The sequence below is a fragment of the Oncorhynchus mykiss genome, chromosome 3, assembly GCF_057628025.1.
Source record: "Oncorhynchus mykiss isolate SJ-2025 chromosome 3, ASM5762802v1, whole genome shotgun sequence".
NCBI lineage: Eukaryota > Metazoa > Chordata > Actinopteri > Salmoniformes > Salmonidae > Oncorhynchus > Oncorhynchus mykiss.
In genome coordinates this window covers 52,366,316-52,388,669 of record NC_143024.1, presented here as the reverse complement: position 1 = coordinate 52,388,669, position 22,354 = coordinate 52,366,316, and the positions used below count along the sequence as shown (strand labels likewise).

The following is a 22,354-nucleotide window of genomic DNA, read 5'->3' as shown; positions in this document are numbered from 1 at the left end:
CTCAGAACAACAGCAAAGGACCTTGTGAAGATGTTGGAGGAAACAGATACAAAGTATCAATATCCACAGTAAAACAAGTCCTGTATCGACATAACCTGAAAGGCCGCTCAGCAAGGAAGAAGCTACTGATCCAAAACCCCCATAAAAAAGCCAGACTACGGTTTGCAACTGGACATGGGTACAAAGATCGTACTTTTTGGAGAAATGTCCTCTGGTCGGATGAAACAAAAAATAGAATAACACCATCCCAACCGTGAAGCACGGGGGTGGCAGCATCATGTTGTGGGGGTGCTTTGCTGCAGGAGGGACTGGTGCACTTCACACAATAGATGGCTTTATGAGGCAGGAAAATTATGTGGACATATTGAAGCAACATCTCAAGACATCAGTCAGGAAATTAAAGCTTGGTCGCAAATGGGTCTTCCAAATGGACAATGACCCCAAGCATTCTTCCAAAGTTGTGGCAAAATGGATTATGGACAACAAAGTCAAGGTATTGGAGTGGCCATCACAAAGCCCTGACCTCAATCTTATAGAAAACGTCTGGGCAGAACTGAAAAGGCGTGTGTGAGCAAGGAGGCCTACAAACCTGACTCTGTCAGGAGGAATGGGCCAAAACTCACCCAACTTATTGTGGGAAGCTTGTGGAAGGCTACCCGAAACGTTTGACCCAAGTTAAACAATTTAAAGGCAATGCCAGCAAATACTAACTGAGTGTACGTAAACTTCTGACCCACTGGGAATGTGATGAAGTAAATAAAATCTGCAATAAATAATTATTTCTACTATTATTCTGACATTTCACATTCTTAAAATAAAGTGGTGATCCTAACTGACCAAAGACAGGGAACTTTTACTAGGATTAAATGTCAGGAATTGTGAAAAACGGAGTTTAAATGTAGTTGACTAAGGTGTATGTAAACTTCACACTTCAACTCTATGAGGGTTTTACGTTAGACTGCTTATAACACTGAACCTATAGGTCAATCGGCACCATTCTTTTTGACCAAGTTACTCATGTCCTCTACTTTCTGTGTGCCAAATTAGAAAAAGAGTTACCAGTATATTCTTGAGTTATTTGACTATGTCAAAGAAAAAAAATCTAAGAATAACAATAGGTTTTGCTTCGTTGTGAACCACTAAAAATAGTTTAAGATGATCTTTCACCCAGGAATGACAAGTCATTTGGCGGCAGGGTAGCCTAGTGGTTAGAGTATTGGACTAGTAACTAGTAGTTCTGCCCCTGAACAGGCAGTTAACCCACTGTTCCTAGGCTGTCATTGAAAATAAGAATTTGTTCTTAACTGACTTGCCTAGTTAAATAAAGGTAAAATAAATAAATGTTTGTTGCAAATTTGTATGTGTATTGCTTAAGGTGTAAGTTGTGAGCTTGTGATGAGTCACTCACCACAGGCATGGCGTCGTGTAGCACTTTGGGGTAGGACTCAGCCAAGAGCTTGGTCTTTCTGTCCCAACGTGCACAGTCAAGGTAGAGCCCATAAATGTACACACCTGAGAAACACACATACAATCAGATACATGATACCTAGCACGATACCTAGCACACCACCTGTTGACGCACGCACACACACACCAGAGTACAATTTCAACATGATGCACAGAGTACAATTTTAATATTGTACTCGAGTGTAACTGTGGCCTCCAATCTTGAAGCCAATAGCAAACTGATGAAAGAGCAGCAGGGGACTGATGGAGAGGTTGCAGTACAACATGATACAAAATGTTTTGAACACATTTCTAACAAATTCAATGGCTTATTTCATATGAATTTAAATAATTTCCTTTGAGAGGGTGATGCAGGGCTGGGGACAGAGGGGAGCGTCCCTCTTTCTCTCTCCGTATCGATTTATTTTCTCTCTTATTCTCCAATCATTACCTTCCTCCCTTTCTTTCCATACTCTCTCTCTAGTCTCTTGCTACCCACCATTCGCGCTAACCTTTCCCTTTCAGACTCTCTCCATCACCTTTCTCTCTCCCTTCCTACTTGCCCTCTCTAAAACTGCTCTGGATGTGATCAGGACAAACTGGAAAAGCAGGATTTTGGCTCAGGAATAGGTCAGTTTCAATGAATGGAGGATTGTGTCAGAAAAGCAGGAATTCCTGATTAATCAGGAGAAATCACATCCCTCATCTCTTTCTCTACTTCACCCTTTTACTTCTCCCCGCCCTCTCTCACCCTTCCATCCCTCCACCCTCTGTCTGTCTCACCGTCTTCGGGGGGCTGGCGATACTCCTTGTCATCCAGCACCTCAAAGTCGAAGCCCAGCAAGTCGATGGGGATGGTGTGTTTGCGGGCATAGTTCTGCTGGCCTCCCGTCAGGAAGGCCTGGGTGAAGAAGAAGCCTGACATCCAGAATACTGCCGGAGTCCCGTGTTCATACCAGTCCTACAGAGGGACGAATGGAGCACAGCACAAAGGCTTAATGCAAATGCAAACTAAGGTCGGCGGCAATTAAAGGTTGATACATTGCAAGTGCAGTATGAACGTTTACCTATCCCCTCATGAGGTAAAGGTTTTCTGTAAAAAACAATAAAGGCAGACTGAAGGTCAGAAACAGCCTTGTCAACAGGAGCAACACAATATCCAACAGTCGCCTCCTGCTAATAGTCGAAGTTTAAAGTACACTACTTGACCAAAAGTATGTGGACATGTGCTCGTCGAAATCTCAATCTGTCACCCTCTGATCTGTTTCACCTGTCCTTGTGCTCGTCTCCACCTCCCTCCAGGTGTTCCCCATTATCCCCTGTGTATTTATATCTGTGTTTTCTGTCTCTGTTGCTAGTTATTCTTGTTTGTTCAAGCCTACCAGCATTTTGTCTCAGCTCCTAATTTTCCCTAGTCTCTCTTTTTCTCGTACTCCTGGTTTTTGACCTTTGCTTATCCTGACTGTACCCGCCAGCATGACCTGAGCCTGCCGGCAGTCCTGTACCTTTGTTCCACCTCTGGATTACCGACCTCTGCCTGACCTGACCCTGCCTGCCGTCCTGTACCTTGGCCTCAGCTCTGGATTATCGAGCCCTGCCTGCCTTGACCTGTCGTTTGCCTGCCCCGTGGTTACAATAAACACTTGCACTTGGATCTTACCTTGAAACCTGATACATTCGCACCGTCACTGGAACTAAGGGGCCTAGCCCAAACCATGAAAAACAGCCCTAGACCATTATTCCTCCTCCACCAAACTTTACAGTATGTATTAGGACAGGTAGCATTCTCCTGGAATCCGCCAAACCCAGATTCGTCAGTCAGCCTGCCAAATAGTGACGAGTGATTGATCACTCCAGAGCATGCGTTTCCAATGCTCCAGAGTCCAATGGCAGTGAGCTTAAAACCACTCCAGTGGATGCTTGACATTGTGCATGGTGATCTTAGGCTTGTGTGCGGCTGCTCGGCCATGGACAGCTCCCGGCGAACAGTTATTGTAATGAAGTTGGGAACTCGGTAGTGAAATGCTTACTTACAAGCCCTTAACCAACAATGCAGTTTTAAAAAATATCCCAAACAAGTAAGAGATAAGAGCAGCAGCAAAATAACATTAGCCGGGCTATATACAGGGGATACCAGTAGCGTCAATGTGCAGGGGCACCGGTGTTGGGGTAATATGAACATGTAGGAAGAGTTATTAAAGTGACTATGCATAGATAATAATAGAGAGTAGCAGCAGCGTAGGGGGAGGGGGTTCATGCAAATAGTCATTTGATTAGATGTTAAGGAGTTTTATGGCTAGGGGTAGAAGCTGTTTAGAAGCCTCTTGGACCTAGACTTGGCGCTCCAGTACCGCTTGTCATGCGGTAGCAGAGAGAACAATCTATGGCTAGGGTGGATGGAGTCTTTGACAATTTTTAGGGTCTTCCTCTGACACTGCCTGGTATAGAGGTCCTGGATGGCAGAAAGCTTGGCCCCAGCGAAGTACTGGGTCGTACCCACCACCCTCTGTAGTGCCTTGCGGTCGGAGGCTGAGCAGTTGCCATACCAGGCGGTGAAAAGGCGGGCCGAACACGTCCCCATTAATATCGATGGGGCTGTAGTGGAGCAGGTCGAGAGTGTCCACATCACCAATGAACTGTCATGGTCCAAACACACCAAGACAGTCGTGAAGAGGGCATGACAAAACCTTTTGATCCTCAAAAGTTTCTAAAGCTGCACCATCAAGAGCATCCTGACTGATTGTGTATGTGACAAATAACATTTGATTTGATTGCTTCACCGCCTGATATGGCAACTGCTCGACATCTGACCGTAAGGTGCTACAGTGGGTAGTGCGAATGGCCCAGTACATCACTGGGGCAAAGCTTCCTGCCATCCAGGACCTATACAATAGGCGGTGTCATGACGTTGGCCTGTTGGGGGAGGTTTATGACCCCATAAATACCTTTGCCCTTTTCTTTCTCTCTACTTTATAGAGTTGACTCTTGTAAAGCCTTTGTAACGTAGAGAATCTGGTAACATCGAAAGGTGGGAAACATAACCATACCTCGGTAATCCAACCAATTGAAAATATGCGTTGGTACTTAATGAATGTGATCTCAGATCAGTTGTTGTCTGAGACATTATTACAAATGACAGGATGACAAACTGTATCTTGGAAAGTCGACACATTCTAGTTATCAGATTCACATGGAATTGTTGTGCAATTTAAATGTTTAAATATGAAACTATTTGTGAAAAAATGAAATGTAATTTTAGCTTCTTACATGAGAGAATGGTTTGTCATAGAGAAACTCTGCTCACTCAGAGGCCCCGCCCAAGTGAACAGACTTTGGTTGTAAACTATTTTATTTTTTTATTTTATTTTACCTTTATTTAACCGGTTAAGAACAAATTCTTATTTTCAATGACGGCCTGGGAACAGTGGGTTAACTGCCTGTTCAGGGGCAGAACGACAGATTTGTACCTTGTCAGCTCGGGGGTTTGAACTCGCAACCTTCCGGTTACTAGTCCAACGCTCTAACCACTAGGCTACCCTGCCGCCCCTATGAAACATACCCTTCTTTTAGCACTATATAAACCCGTTGATGAAAATTCAACTTTCTGTTCCGAGGACGTGAGGACGACGGTCCTACGTTAAAAGGGCTCAGATAATAACCTAACGAAATTAGCATCGTGTTCAAAGTGACGATCGACACGCCGAAAGGATGAATTTTGACTATACCAGCCAGAATATAGCACAAGCTGTATGGTAACTTGGTATGAACTTTGAACTCTTATTCACTCCAGAAGTGATACCTCCTAGCCGTTGAGTTAGCAGCAGCCGCTGTAAACGTGGGCTAGGAAAGGACGGACGACGTATCCAGTCTAACACACACAACGATACTACAATGTATCCAGTTTACCAGCAGAGACTTTCTTCAAAGGACAAGAGATCCCTGCTGGGCAACCCGGCCTCTCATCTACGACCAACCTATTGAAGCGCAGCTCAGAGTAAATATTCCTTGCATTTTCTATTTCCAAATGGGCGGTTATTTAGAATGCATAAGATTCTGTATTTACGACAGCATAGCTTCTCCCTTTGTTACTCAGTCTTCCCGCTCTTTCATTCAAAACCCAACTCCCTCTCTTTGTGTAACCAGCCGTCATATCTGTTCTGTCCGCTAGGGAATATTTTCCTTTATGACATCATTTGTAATCAATGTATGATCCATTCTGTGTAGATGTAATTCTGTGTGATTATTTAGGTATTTAGTAAATAAAAAATGTAACCAAATGTTGTATTGCTGATTCAACTTGTTAGCCAGGGTTCGTGAAGATAACCAAGAATTTACAACTTTCAGATGAGACTGAATAAAGTGAAGCTTAAATATTGACTGCTACTGATGTGAAAGATTACTAGGCCTTTAAGAGTTTGTTCGGAAGATAACAGCTCTATAAACATTATTTTGTGGTGCCCCGACATTCTAGTTAATTACATTTACCTGATTAGCTTAATCAGGTAATATTAATTACAGAGACATTTTATAGAATAGCATGTCATATCACTTAATCCGGCATAGCCAAAGACACGACAGCGGTGTCAGAGGAAAGCCCATAAAATTGTCAGAGACTCCAGTCACCCAAGTAATAGACTGTTTTCTCTGCAACCACACGGCAAGCAGTACTGGAGCGCCAAGTTAACCTGTTGATCCTACTTGAGACGCAGACGTCTCAAGTAGGCACCTGGAAATGCAAATGCGCTACGCTAAATGTACTCGTTAAAACTCAAACGTTCATTAAAACACACATACAGTGTATTGAATTAAAGCTACACTCGTTGTGAATCTAGCCAACAAGTCAGATTTTTAAAATGCTTTTCGGCGAAAGCATGAGAAGCTATTATCTGATAGCATGCAACACCCCAATATACCTGAAGGGGACGTAAACAAAAGAATTAGCGTAGCCGGCGCTACACAAAAACGCAGAAATAAAATATAAAACATTCATTACCTTTGATGATATTCTTTGTTGGCACTCCTATATGTTCCATAAACATCACAATTGGGTCTTTTTCCCGATTAAATCCGTCCATGTATGCCCAAAATATCCATTTGTATAGCCTGTCTGGTTCAGGAAAAAAGCTCTCTTCCAACACGCAACGTAATTTTTAAAAATTATATAAGTTGCCTATATTCTTTGACAAAACACTTCAACCTACTTTTGTAACCCAACCTTAGGTATTTGTAAACGTTAATAAGCGATCAAATTGATCACTGGGCGATCTGTATTCAATAGCAGCTACTCAAGAAAACAATGTCCATTTTTCTCTCTTCCAAAATCGATTGCTGTAGGCTGGATGGAATGACGGATCTATTTGTCATGGCACATAGGATTTTTGTCAATGAAAATTACGTTTTTGGCTACATCGTGTGGAAGCTGTAGGAATTGCATCCTTGGCCCTATTAATTTTGGTGCTCCTTAAATAATTCATGCAAGTGGCGCATGGATATATTTTTCAGTTTTCAGTGACCAGTTTTTCTTGCGCTTTTCGATGAAACACACGCTCTGTTATAGTCACAGCCGTGATTTAACCAGTTGTAGAAACTTCAGAGTGTTTTCTATCCACACATACTAATCATATGCATATACTATATTCCTGGCATGAGTAGCAGGACGCTGAAATGTTGCGCGATTTTTAACAGAATGTTCGAAAAAGGAGAGGGTAGACTTATTAAGGACCCAAAAAATCGCCACTGGACAATTTACATTGACTCCCCCTCCCTTTTAGTACACTGCTGCGACTTGTTTTTTATTATCTATGCATAGTCACTTCACCCCCACCTAGACGCACAAATTACCTCAACTAACTTGTACCCCCGCACACTGTAGCAGTAGTGGTGCCCCTTGTATATAGCCTCGTTATTGTTATTCTTCTTGAGTTACTTTTTATTATTACTTTTGTCATGAGTGAACAGGGAGTACAGGAGGGGACTGAGCTTGCACCCGAGGGGCCCCCGTGTTGAGGATCAGTGTGGCCGATGTGTTGTTACCTACCCTTACCACCTGGGGGCGACTCGTCAGCATGTCCAGCATCCAGTTGCAGAGGGAGGTGTTTAGTCCCAGGGTTCTTAGCCTAGTGATGAGCTTTGAGGGCACTATGGTGTTGAACGCTGAGCTGTAGTGAATGAATAGCATTCTCCATAGGTGTTCCTTTTGTCCAGGTGGGAAAGGTCAGTGTGGAGTGAAATAGAGATCGCATCATTTGATGGATTTGCTGGGGCGTTATGCGAATTGGAGTGGGTCTAGGGTTTCTGGGATAATGGTGTTGATGTGAGCCATAACCAGCCTTTCAAAGCATTACATGGCTACAGACGTGAGTGCCTGTCGTTAGTCATTTAAGCAGGTTACCTTAGTGTTATTAGGCAAAAGGACTACGGTAGTCTGCTTGAAACATGTTGGTATTACAGACACAGACAGGGAGAGGTTGAAAATGTCAGTGAAGACACTTGCCTGTTGGTCAGCGCATGCCTAGAGTACACAGCCTTGCGGGCTTGTGACTGTTCACCTGTTTAAAGGTCTTACTCACATTGGCTGCGGAGAGCGTGATCACAGTCGTCTGGAACAGCTGACGCTCTCATGCATGTTTCAGTGTTACTTGTCTTGAAGCGAGCATAGAAGTTATTTAGCGCATCTGGTAGGCTCGTGTCACTGGGTAGCTCTTGGCTGTGATTCCCTTTGTAGTCTGTAATAGTTTGCAAGCCCTGCCACAACCAACGAGCGAGAGGCCATTGTAGAACGATTCGATCTTATTCCTGTATTGGAGCTTTGCCTGTTCGATGGCTTGTCAGAGGGCATAGCTGGATTTCTTATAAGCCGCCGGATTTGTGTCCCGCTCCTTGAAAGTGGCAGCTTGGTGCGGATGTTGCCTGTAATCCATGGCTTCTGGTTGGGATATGTAGGTACGGTCACTGTGGGGACATCGTCGCCGATGCACTTATTGATGATGCCCGTGACTGAGGTGGTATACTCCTCAATGACATTTGACAAATCCCGGAACATATTCAAAGGCTGTGCTAACAAAACAGTCCTATAGCGTAGCATTCATGTAATTTGACCACTTCTGTATTGAGCAAGTCACTGGTACATCCTGCTTTAGTTTCAGCTTGTAAGCAGGAATCAGGAGGATAAAATGATGGTAAGATTTTCCAAATGGAGGGTGAGGGAAAGCTTTGTATGTGTCTCTGTGTGAGGAGTAAAGGTGGTCTAGAGTTTGTAGAAATAAGGTAAAAAGGATTTAAGTTTCCCTGCATTAAAGTCCCCGGCCACTAGGAGCGCCACTTCTTGTTTGCTCATGGCCTTATACAGCTCGTTGAGTGCGGTCTTAGTGCCAGCGTCGGTTTGTGGTGGTAAATAGACGGCTACGAAAAATATAGATGAAAAATATCTTGGTAGATAGTGTGGTCTACAGCTTAACATGAGGTACTCTACCTCAGGCAAGCAATACCTCGAGACTAGCTTAATATTAGACATTGCGCACCAGCTGTTATTAACAAATAACAGACACACACCCCCACCCCTTACTGGCCGTAGCTGTTCTGTCCTGCAGATACACGGGTAACCCAGCCAACTGTATATTATCCATGTCGGCATTCAGCCACAACTCGATGAAACATAAGATATTACAGTTTTTAATGTCCCGTTGGTAGGATGGTCTCGGATGGAGCTCATCCAGAAGTTCTGATATCCAGAAGCTATTTTCGGTCATAAGAGACGGTAGCACCGACATGATGTACAAAATAAGTTACAACAATGCGAGAAAAAAACAAGTGGTTAGGAGCCCTTAAAATGGCAGCCATCCCCTCCGGCGCCATTCTTCACTACCTAGGGGAAACTTCACACGGAGCATGTACCTGTAGGAACTTGAGTCTATCCAGGAAGTCATTGACGTAGCTGCCCAGGGGTTTGAGGCTGGGGTAGGACTTCTTTATCCACATGCCAGGGATACGACCTTTCAGAATGCTGTTCACCACCTCCTCCAGCTCACCAGACATCACCACCAGGCCCTGACACACACACACACACACACACACACAGAGAGAGAGAAACACAGTTAAGACAAGAGGTATAGCAATACATTGCAGATATTTTATTTTTTATTTAACTTGGCAAGTCAGTTAAGAACAAATTCTTATTTACAATGACAGCCTACATCAGCCAAACCCAGAAGGTCGCTGGTCTAATTGTGCGCCGCCCTATGGGACTCCCAATCACGGCCAGTTGTGATACAGTTTGGATTCAAACCAGGGTGTCTATAGTGACACCTCTAGCACTGAGATGCCTTGCCTTAGACCGCTGCGCCACTCGGGAGTTATAGTGGGCTAGCCTAAATAATACATAAATCAAAATACCCATACATACTGTATACACAAAGCGAAACACAAATTTCTTAAAGTCCTATGTACAGTAGGTATGCGGAACAGTGAACACTATAGCCCATCTCAGATCCAGGAAGAAGAGAGTCCCAGACTGTGGAGTGTAGCAGCCAGGAAGAGATCTAGGCTTGTCCATTTAGAACATCTCTCCAGAGATGTGACAGCCAAATAACGGGTACTTGAGAAAGGCTACGCAAGAGGCTCCACTCCACTCAAATCACTGTCACCTCCCGATAACCCTACTCATCATCCCGTTCCTGCTTTAACCCCACAGGACTGGAGCTTCATCTGAATAGTCGACTCGCTGAGACAGGGACTTAGTTCAAAACCCCTACCAAACAGATTATAAGGGTAACACACTCAGTGTGGGAACTCTACAGTGACAAAACCCTAAAGGAGGCTCCCTAGAGCTAGTGTTTGTCTCTGAAGCGATTACTAGGGCCCACTAAGACACAGAGGGTGCCCTCTCGAGTACCGACCTCAGTGCTGAGGCATTCACACAGAGTAGGATCTAGGCAGAGATTAGTCCAGCGCTTGAATAGAAGACTGAAGAACACTAAATGTGTTCTCTCATGGGATGTATAGGCTCCAATGTTTATATCTTTCTTGTTTACGTTTATGTTGTTGGATTAGGCTTTGAGGGTATAGATCATGGAGTATGAGAGTCGCTTTAATCTAGTGAATTTATCATTTGAACAACTTTAGTCGACAGGAATCGAATGCTTTTGAGCCCAGCTCTGCTTTTCAGTGGGGTAAAACAGTGGCTAGCCCTTCGCATTCAAAATAAACTTCTCATCAAGTCCATTTGAACCAGTGCACTTAGAACAAGCCGTATTCATGGGTTGCACCTCAATCACTCAGTCGCATCATGCCACTGTTATGAAGATTCTAAATTCCGACGTCTCAGCCATCGTGACTCCCAAAATGATTGTTTTGTCTAAATTAATGTCTTAAAAATACGGTGGCATTGCTAAAGTAGACAAATAATTAGTAGGAAACAACTTTGTAGTCATTATGATGTCGCCAAATCTACTAGCTAGCAATGCTAACATTGTTAACTAATGTTAAATAATTAGCTAGAAATGCTAAAGTTAACTAAGGTTAAGTCCAGTACTCTCCCCTCACTCTTAGCTAGTTAGCTAACGTTATACTACATCTAAAAGCTCTTTCTCGCAAGTCAGTTTTTTCATCCGAATACTTCGAAAGCATGAGAGTGACTTGGTGCATCAAAATCGGAGTCTATCTTTTTCGGAATAAAAGTCAGGTTGCAAGTCACATCGTCTCAGTCAAATTGAAGCTGCTTTTGTCATATATTCGAGAATTCTAAACTCACCCTGTCATCTGCTGCGTTAGATTAATTTACAAATTATTTGTCTATCCAATCATTTGGTTATTGTCAGGGGTGCAACTGGGGACTAATCACTGGGGACGGGGAGGTCATGTCACCCCACATCCTGAAATTGCACTTTTGTACCCCCAGTTTTATCATTGCAATGTGATACAAAAAGCGTCAACGGTGCGCTTTAGGATGCAGATGCCTCAGAGTGGTTGGGTGGCTGTTTTAAGTTTTCGGCCAGATTTAGGACCATGCGGACACCACAGAGCAGGCAGACAGGCTGTGTGAAAGGCAAAGCTTCTGTAAGGCTGGCTGAACCAGCACGGGAGAGTTGAACTGATGAAGCTGCAATCAGTGTGTTGCGCTCTTTCTCCGAGTTGTAAAAGCAAGCAGAGCAGAAACTGGCTACTCTTTAGTCGACTGATGTAGCTGGCAAGGTAACTTTCATAGCATTTATTCATTCATTCACATTCATAGCATGCAATGACTACACCAATCTTGTAACTTCAAATTTGTTGGATGCATTTGCTGTTTGTTTTGGTTGTGTTTCAGATTATTTTGTGCCCAATAGAAATTAATAGTAAATAATTATGAATAATTATGAGTGAGAAAGTTAGACGCATGAATATCAAACCTAGACATGCCAACCTCTCACCATTACACTAACAGAGGAGCATTTTTTGTGGGGGGGGGGGGGGGGTATGATATTTGTGCGTATATAATGTTCACTAATCATTCACAATAAGAGTGTCCAATATTAGATTGGGTAGAAATGCTGGAAATGAGCTTTAGATGCCCAGAAATTCTGAGGGAGGACCCCCCGACAGGTTATGTCCCCCCCCACTTCTAAAACCAAAGTTGCACCCTTGATTATTGGTATTGTAAAGTCAATCTGACGACATCACAATGATGACAAAGGGGTTTCCTACAAATTATTTGCTTCCTTTGAAATGTCATTGCGCTTCCAAGACACATTTATGTACTTTATCAAATTGTATTTGTCACATGCTTCGTAAACAACAGGTGTAGACGAAGAGTGAAATGCTTACTTACGTGCCCTTTCCAACAATGTAGAAAGAAATATTATGAAAAAAGAATAACTTGAGGAATATATGCACAATGAGTTGGCTATATACACAGGGTACCAGTACCGAGTCAATGTGCAGGGGTACGAGGTAATTGAGGGAGATATGTACATATAGGAAGGGGTAAAGTGACTGAGCAACAGCATATATATAATTAGCAGTAGTGTATGTGATGCGTCAAAATAGTTAGTGAAAAAAGGGGGTCTATGGAGATAACCAAATAGCTACCCGGATGAACTATTTAGCAGTTTTATGGATTGTGGGTAGAAGCAGTTCAGGGTTCTGTTTGTTCCAGATTTGGTGCATCGGTACCACTTGCCATGTGGTAGCAGAGAGAACAGTCTATGATTTGGATGGCTTCAGTCTTTGACACTTTTTTGGGCCTTCCTCTGACACCGCCTTGTATAGGCGTCCTGGATGGGAGCTCGGCCCCAGTGATGTACTGGGCCGTATAAATTACACTCTGTAGTGCCTTGCGGACAGATGCCAAGCAGTTGCAAAGCCAAGCGGTGATGCAGCTAGTCAAGATGCTCTCAATGGTGCAGCTGTAGTTCTGTTTGAGGATTTGAGGGTCCATGCCAAATCTTTTCAGCCCCCTGATGGGGAAGAGGCATTGTCGTGTCTTCTTCACAACTGTGTTGGTATGTGTTGTCCTTAGTGACATGAACACCGAGGAACTTGAAGCCCTCGACCCGCTCCGGTACAGGCCCTTCGATGTGGATGGGGGCGGGCTCGGCCCTCTGTTTCCTGTAGTCCACGATCAACTCCTTTGTCTTGCTGACGTTGAAGGAGAGGCGGTTGTCCTGGCACCACACTGCCAGGTCACTGACCTCCTCCCTATAGGCATCAGAAAACTTAATGATGGTGTTGATTTCGTGCGGGCAATGCAGTCGTGGGTGAACAGGGGTTACAGGAGGGGACTAAGCACTCATCCCTAAGGGGCCCCCATGTTAAGGGTCAGCTTGGCAGACATGTTACCTACCCTCACCAGCTGGAGGTGGCCCGTCCAGGATCCAGTTATAGAGGGAGGTGTTCAGTCCCAGGGATTTGAGCTTAGTGATGAGATTGAAGGGCACTATGGTGTTGAGCTGTAGCCTAGTGGTTATGAGCGTTGGGTCAGTAACTGAAAGGTCACTGGTTTGAATCCCTGAGCCAACTAGATATAAACATCTGTTGATGTGCCCTTGAGTAAGGCCAGCATCCCGGAGTCGCCTCTTCACTGTTGACGTTGAGACACGTGTTTTGCGGGTACTATTTAATGAAGCTGCCAGTTGAGGACTTGTGAGGTGTCTGTTTCTCAAACTAGACACTCTAATGTACTTGTCCTCTTGCTCAGTTGTGCACCGGGGCCTCCCACTCTTTCTATCCTTGTTAGAGCCAGTTTGCGCTGTTCTGTGAAGGGAGTAGTACACAGCGTTGTATGAGATCTTCAGTTTCTTGGCAATTTCTCGCATGGAATAGCCTTCATTTCTCAGAACAAGAATAGACTGACGGTTTTCAGAAGAAAGTTCTTTGTTTCTGGCCATTTTGAGCCTATAATCGAACCCACAAATGCTGATGCTCCAGATACTCAACTCGTCTAAAAAAGGACAGTTGTATTGCTTCTTTAATCAGAACAACAGATTTCAGCTGTGCTAACATGATTGCTAAATTATTTTCTAATGATCAATTAGCCTTTAAAATGATCAACTTGGAGTAGCTAACACAACGTGCCATAGGAGCGATGGTTGCTGATAATGGGTACACCTATATAGATATCCATAAAAAAAAATGTTTTTAAATATGCCGTTTCCAGCTACAAGTCATTTACAACATTAACCTGTCGGGTAGGGGGCAGTATTTTCACGTACGGATGAAAAGCGTGCCCAAAGTAAACTGCCTGTTACTCAGGCCCAGAAGCTAGGATATGCATATAATTGGTAGGTCGTTTCTAAAACTGTTAAAAGTATGTCTATGAGTATAACAGAACTGATATGGCAGGCGAAACCCCATGGACAAACCATCCCCCCACTCCCCAAAAAATTCAGCCTACCACAGATTTCAATGGCTGTCACTTTTATTATCAGGCGAAATTCTCCCAGATAGCAGTTCCTAGGGATTCCACTAGATGTCAGTCTTTAGAAAGAGTTTCAGGCTGGTTTTGGGAAAAATGAGCCAGAAATTTTTGTTTTTCTAGATGGCTCCAATTTTGGCTGTAGTGTTTCCAAGAACGTGGAAGCGAGCGCGTTCTTTGGTATTTTTCTCCGGTAAAGACTAACGATTATCTGTCTTGCATTTTATCGTTTATTTACGTATTAAGGTACCTAAGGTTTGATTATAAATGTTGTTTGACTTGTTTGCAAAAGTTTATTAGTAACGTTCGGGATTCATTTTGTATGCATTTTGATGGAGGGAAACTGGGTGGATTATTGACTGAAGCGCGCCAGCTAAACTTTTTAATGGATATAAATAAGGACATTATCGAACAAAAGGACCATTTGTGATGTATCTGGGACCTTTTGGAGTGCCAACAGAAGAAGATCCTCAAAGGTAAGGCATTTATTATAGCGCTATTTCTGTCTTGAAGTGGCGCACCTGCCTGGTTGAAATATGTTTTTCATGCTTTTGTATGCAGGGCGCTGTCCTCAGATAATCACATGGTGTGCTTTCGCCGTAAAGCTTTTTTGAAATCTGATACAGCGGCTGGATTAACAAGAAGTTAAGCTTTATTTTGATGTATTACACTTGTGATTTTATGAAAGTTAAATATTTATAATTCTGTAGTTTGAATTTGGCACTATGCATCTGGTTTGGGAGGAAAAGCATAGAGGCAAAGAAACACTTGACCCTGCTCAAGTGTTTCTTTTACGCCTGTACATTAGGTTAATGTTCTCCTTACTTTGATGGCTTTCTGGATGTTGATGCAGGAGTCTCGGATGATCCTGAGCAGGTTGTTGAAGCGGCCCATCTCCTGCACCAGCACTGTGTTCATGCTCTGGTTGTAGCTGGTGGGGAAGCGGCGCATGGATGCCTCAATGTCAAAGTCGGGTGGCAGCTTGCTGAGGACGTCTGCAGCCACGTCATACACCATGTCGTCTGATGACTTGGCGTCACCCCCTGAGGAACGTGACTGACAGGAGACAGAGAAGTTAGTGTGCGCGAGTTTGGACAACAAATACAATTGTGTGCTACTTAGTGGTATGTTGAAGGTGAAAAAAAAACATTTCCATTTTTATTTTACCAGTGTTAGTCTCTTCCCAAGGCCCTATCATGAAAATCCAACTATAACCTTCAACAACTCAAGATTATTCTGACTACACACAGGTACTGCATCAATTTATCTGTACTTACTCTTGTTTCTCCCTAGAGTCTAAGCCCTGTGCTTTACTTATCTGTAATGCTCACTGAGGTCCAAGGCCTCAGCGGTACTTACTGTTAACTCTCCCTGCAAACACAAACACACACACACAGGTTTGGTTACCAACAAGTGTCATCATGAAATTTCAAATCCCTTTCTTGCATAAGTCTGGAGTGCCAGGGAAACAAATAAAAAACAATTCCCTCAACTTTTCAAAGTAATTCATTCTAAAGAATGGTTATTTTCCCGCATTTTACTCACTGGTAGCGCTGTCACGACCCAGCGGTAATGGATAATCATTAGATGATAGTTGGGGTTACAGTAGGAATGACAAATAGCTGCTTCATTCCACATGGAGCATCTTCCTGTTTATTGGTCATTCAGAGTAATGGTCCCGTACTAGCTGCTAATAAAGTTCACACTTGACTGCAAATATTATTAATCTTAGTGAAGACGATAAGTATGAATCAAGATTAGGCTTCATTGAGTCCTAATTGTACATTATAATTTTATTAAGTAGCGGAGCCTTGGCTGAGACCATTTTCCTAATATTTGAGTTGCATTCTCCCACTTTTGCCCTCAGAACAGCAGAACTACATGGTGTCGAAAGGATTCTGGCCCATGTCGACTCCAATGCTTTCCACAGTTGTGCCAAGTTGGCTGGATGTCCTGTGGGTGGTGAACTATTCTTTTGTCTTGCCCATTCACCCTCTGAATGGCACACATACACAATCCATGTCTCAATTGTCTCAAGGCTTAAAAATCCTTCTTTACCCTGTCTCCTCCCCTTAATCTACACTGATTGAAGTGGATTTAACAATAAATAAGGGATCATAACTTTCACCTGTGTTCACCTGCTCAGTCCATGGTCACAGAAAGAGCAGGTGTTCCTAATGTTTTGTATACTCAGTGTATGTGTGCATATGTGTGTGTGGTGTGCGTTTGTGTGTCTGTTTGTGTCTATTTGTGAGCCATTATGCCTGAGCAGTTAGCCCTAATCTTTTGGCTGCCTAATTTTCAGCAAAGCTAAACACATTTTTTTTTTTTTACTCCAGCTGTAGATTCTAGAAATATCTCAATTTCTGTCACCCCATTGGGTTTGATGTTCACTCCTTTAGAGTTCTACTGCGAGTGGTTGTGATAGATGTAAGCTAAGCTTCTACGAGCTAGTAACTTGGGCCAACTCAAAGAGAGCTTTCATGGAGTATGAGACGTGAGTGTCACACCCTGACCTGTTTCACCTGTCCTTGTGATTGTCTCCACCCCCTCCAAGTGTCGCTGATTTTTCCCAGTGTATTTATCCCTGTGTTTCCAGTCTCTTTGTGCCAGTTCACCTTGTATGTTTCCAAGTCAACCAGCAGTTTTCTCCTGCTTTTTGCATTTCTCCTATTTCTAGTCCTCACAGTTTTGACCCTGTTTCTAGACTTTGTACCCGCCTGCCTGACCATTCTGCCTGCCTTGACCACGAGCCTGTCTGCCACTCTGTACCTCCTGAACTCTGATCTGGTTTGACCTTTTGCCTGTCCACAACCATTCTCTTGCCTACTCCTTTTGGATTAATAAACATAGTAAGACTCCAACCTTATGGCTCCTGTGTCTGCATCTGGGCCTCGCCTTGGGTCATGATAGTGGGATCACAGAGTTTCTCCAAAGCCAGTGATTGTCACACCATGTTATCATACTCCGTCAAAGGCAGACAATGCATCGCATTTACACGAAAGGGAGTTTAGTTTTTTGGAGGGAGATATCGCTGTACAAATAACTTTTCTTCCTAATTAATATTGCATGGTACAGTTTAATGGAAGGTAATCAAATATTAAAGTCTGGCAAAGATACTGATAAAATAGGTAAGGTGTGTGTGTGTGTGCATATGCATGCGTACATGCACCGCATCACACACACACACACGGGTTTGGTCTGAGTTTGGAAACATGCCATGATAATAAATTACGTATAAAGATTTGGGACATCTGGGATAGGTGACAAGAAGGTGTGCTTTGCTTTGGTTTATGATGTACCTCCAAATTCACTGCCAACGGAAAGAAAGGGCTGTGCTAACTTTAGCCACTGTTTCAATAGATCCAAAGCCAAAACACCCTGCTATTGAGCGTCACTCTACATATGACTTGAGTGAGTTCACAGTTGTATGGAGGTGGACCATATGGCTAGCACTTTGCTCGAAGTAGCTGTCATAAAACCTATACTGTCATTTGAAAATGGCTGTAAGAGAGCATGGCATATAACACTGCCATGACGATGCCATGGTAGGACATGGCAGATTAGGACAACAATCATGACACATCTGAAAACTGGGATTCACTGTGCCAAAATGTTGGTGAGCTTACTTTGTATTCCATATCTTTGCATGCCTATAGTACAAATCAAGGGTGTGTGTATAATATGTGTGTGTGTGTAAAGGCACTACAATGATCTATTGTGGTGAGTTTGCTGGCCATACCTGTGTGAGCAGAATGCTATCGAAGAGCAGCTGCGTCTCGGACTGGTCCTTGGTGATATCAGCGTTGGCGTTCATACCAAAAATCTCAGGAGACGGATTCAGAGGCAGAGCCTTGGTGTAGTCTATGTAACTGTTATACTGCAGAAGGGGGGAGGGGGGTAGATTGGTGACATTTAGAATAATGACTATGTAAATGAAAGTTCATGAATAAAATATGGGGTTTAGGAAAATGCCAAATAAAATTGTGCATATATTATAATTGTTCTCAAAAAATAAATTAAATGACACGACTGGCAGTGGCCGCCGTGTCTCGTTAATGACTTAAAGGTACCTCCAAAAGTGAACTTTCTTGAACAAGTTAATGTACTACTTAAATCACCTCAACTGACTTTCTTGACTTCTCTGTCTCTTTACGTCTATAGTTCGCCAGAGCTAGACCATTTAAAGTGTAGTTCAATAGTATTTGATGCCTTCATATTGACTGTTCCTCAATCTCACATCATAATATTTGTTCTTTACTCATTAACAAAGATCACTTTGATTTATTTTACCTTTATTTAACTAGGCAAATCAGTTAAGAACAAATTCTTATTTTCAATGACAGCCTAGGAACAGTGGGTTAACTGCCTTGTTCAGGAGCAGATTTTTACCTTGTCAACTCTGGGATTCGCTCTTGCAACGTTTCAGTTACTAGTCCAACGCTCTAACCACTAGGCTACCTGCCGCCCCAATAGACAAATATCATATTTAATAAGGGAAGACAAAATACATCATAACTGAAATGAATGAATACGTAATGTCTCTTCGCATTATATTAAGTGGAAGCAATGTACATGTTTCATGCACAGATGGGCATGAATAATACATATGAACATGCCTGTGTCGATTAATCCCAGAGTTATATCCGATCTTTCTCAGATCTTAAAGGTACAATTCACCTCTACTTCAGGGCTCTCCAACACTATTCCTGGATGCTACCCTCAGTAGGTTTCATTCCAACCCTAGTTGTAACTAACCTGATTCAGATTATCAACCAGTTAATTATTAGAATCAGGTGCACTAGATTATGGTTGGAAAACCTACAGGATGGTAGCTCTCCAGGAACAGGGTTGGAGAACCCTGCTCTACTTTCAAGTAAATGTTTTGATATTGGGGTGCAACATCCCTTTAGTTTCAACCATAGAATAAACAGCTTTGCAATTTAGGCGAACAGTCCATTTCATTTGACCAGGGCTCCCTCGAGAAAGTGATTCCGATCTCAATGGGACTCACCTGGATGAATAAAGTATAAACTAGAAAAGGACATTTCCTAAAGAAAATGTGACATTTAAAACTTAAAACGTTTTGGAGCTAGAGCGATTGGAATAATGGGAATAATAACTATGTGGAATTTTTTTGTGTTCTTGCTTTCACAAAGTACACAAATACAGTGGGGCAAAAAAGTATTTAGTCAGCCACCAATTGTGGTGTCCTTTGACAGCTCTTTGGTCTTGGCCATAGTGGAGTTTGGAGTGTGACTGTTTGAGGTTGTGGACAGGTGTCTTTTATACTGATAACAAGTTCAAACAGGTGCCATTAATACAGGTAACGAGTGGAGGACAGAGGAGCCTCTTAAAGAAGAAGTTACAGGTCTGTGAGAGCCAGAAATCTTTTGTTACTTTTGTTATTGACCAAATACTTATTTTCCACCATAATTTGCAAATAAATTCATTAAAAATCCTACAATGTGATTTTCTGGATTTATTTTCTCATTTGTCTGTCATAATTGAAGTGTACCTATGATGAAAATTACAAGCCTCTCTCATCTTTTTAAGTGGGAGAACTTGCACAATTGGTGGCTGACTAAATACTTTTTTGCCCCACTGTACATTTCAACCATATGAGAAGTTGTTCCTTACGTCTCCCTCCGGTGGTGAGTAATACAGGCCGCTGGGGTCAAACTTGTAGTCAGGGTCTTGAATCTTGGGGGTGTAGAAGATCGTCAGGATGGTGCGCAGCGTCCGCCGGTCCCAGTCATCCGTCACGCGGCCACCGTAGTTACATTCACCAGTCATGTAGTGGATGGCTTCAAAGGGCACTTCCTGTGTAGGGTGGGCAGAGGGAGTCATGAGCGGTCTGAAATTTAACCATATCCCCTATATAGTGCACTACTTTTGACCAGGGGATGCATATGTCTGTGTAGGGTGGGCATAGGGATTCATGAGCTACATCCAAAATGGCACCCTATCTATTCCCTTCATAGTGCACTAATTTTGACCAAGGCCCACATAGGGACAACAGTTGTGCTCTATATATGGAATAGGGTGCCATTTCAGATGCTAACATTCATTCCCAATGGGATGACATTTAGATATGGGTCAGTGTCAACTCAATGCAGTGTGTTTGAAGGTATTCAGTCCCCCAATGAAAACATCTCCTTTCAGCTGGTGACAAAACAGCAATTTTTCAATAAGTGATATAGTTGCACAAGTGACAGTAGAGGTCGAATAGAACTTTAAAGTTTGGGAGAAATGTAAAGGTAGACAGGGGGAAACCACTGTCCATGGCATTGTGGATGAAAATTTCCCCTGCAAATGTTGCAGGTGGCTCTTTGGTTATAAGGGAAAATGTCAGCATATTCAAAGATGCCTCTTGATCAGTTTCTTCACAACTTGTTTTGTAGGAAGAGGGTTGAGAAGGGCAACGGAGTACTTTCTGTGGTTTTTAAATGTCAAGGGGGTTTTGAAATCGGGCTGATGAGACTCGAGTGCAGCAAAAGCACTTGTAAATGTCAGTTGGTACCCACATGTACACTTACTGTAGATATAGATCATATTGGAACGAGTGAGAGAACGAGCCGTATTCTAAAATTGCTTAAAACATTTTTCCCCCCTCATCAATCTACACAAAATACCCCATAATGAAAAGCAAAAATAGTTTTTTTGATTTATTTAGCCAAAAATAAAAGAAAAGGAAATATCATTTTTACATAAGTATTCAGACCCTTTCCTTAGTACTTTGTTGAAGCACCTTTGGTAGCGATTACAGCTTAAGAGTCTTCTTGGGTATGACGCTACAAGATTGGTACACCTGTATTTGGGGAGTTTCTCCCATTATTCTCTGCAGATCCTCTCAAGCTCTGTCCGGTTGGATAGGGAGCATCACTGCACAGCCACTTACAGGTCTCTCCAGAGATGTTAGATAGGGTTCAAGTCCGCGCTCTGGCTGGGCCACTCAAGGACATTCAGAGACTTTTCCCAAAGCCACTCCTGCGTTGTCTTGGCTGTGTGCCAGCCTCAACACAACTCTGTTTTGGAGCTCTAAATAAAAACATCTAATAAAATAACATTTGATTTGTCACATGCAACGAATACAACAGGTGTACCCTTACAGTGAAATACTTACTTACAAACCCTTAACCAACAAAGTGTTAAGTATTTACTAAATAAACTGAAGTAAACAATGAATGAATAAAAATAAGAAAATAGAAAAATAAAAAATAATTTAAAAGAAACATTAAAATAAAAGTAACAAGGCTATATAAAGGGGGTATCGGTACAGAGTCAATGTGCGGGGGCACAGGCTAGTCAAGGTAATTGAGGTAATAAGTACATGTTGGTCGAGGTATTTCCGGCGCCGACAGAGATGGCCGCCTCGCTTCGCGTTCCTAGGAAACTATGCAGTTTTTTTTTTTTTTACGTGTTATTTCTTACATTGGTACCCCAGGTCATCTTAGGTTTCATTACATACAGTCGAGAAGAACTACTGAACATAAGAGCAGCGTCAACTCACCATCAGTACGACCAAGAATATGACTTTCGCGAAGCGGATCCTGTGTTCTGCCTTTCACCCAGGACAACGGAATGGATCCCAGCTGGCGACCCAAAAAACGACTTCGTAAAAGGGGGAAACGGAGCGGTCTTCTGGTCAGACTCCGGAGACGGGCACATCGTGCACTACTCCCTAGCATTCTTCTCGCCAATGTCCAGTCTCTTGACAACAAGGTTGATGAAATCTGAGCAATTCCAGAGGGACATCAGAGACTGTAACGTTCTTTGCTTCACGGAAACATGGCTCACTGGAGAGACGCTATCGGAGTCGGTGCAGCCAGCTGGTTTCTCCACGCATCGTGCAGACAGAAACAAACATCTTTCTGGTAAGAAGAGGGGCGGGGGCGTATGCTTCTTGGTTAACGTGACGTGGTGTGATCATAACAACATACAGGTACTCAAGTCCTTCTGTTCACCTGATTTAGAATTCCTCACAATCAAATGTCGACCGCATTATCTACCAAGGGA

At 42.9% G+C, this 22,354-nt stretch overlaps 1 protein-coding gene across 1 annotated transcript in view; it reads right to left on the bottom strand.

Annotated features, from left to right (window-relative positions):
- Positions 1 to 22,354, bottom strand: part of dnah7 (dynein, axonemal, heavy chain 7) — a 230,777-nt gene that overhangs the window by 8,325 nt on the left and 200,098 nt on the right. The window contains exons 61-66 of the mRNA XM_021596897.3: positions 19,976 to 20,158; positions 18,078 to 18,215; positions 15,161 to 15,391; positions 9,340 to 9,492; positions 2,230 to 2,407; positions 1,409 to 1,512 (exon numbers count right to left, since the gene is read on the bottom strand). Of these exons, the coding sequence (XP_021452572.3) occupies positions 1,409 to 1,512; positions 2,230 to 2,407; positions 9,340 to 9,492; positions 15,161 to 15,391; positions 18,078 to 18,215; positions 19,976 to 20,158 (987 nt within the window). The remainder of the gene's footprint in view (positions 1 to 1,408; positions 1,513 to 2,229; positions 2,408 to 9,339; positions 9,493 to 15,160; positions 15,392 to 18,077; positions 18,216 to 19,975; positions 20,159 to 22,354) is intronic.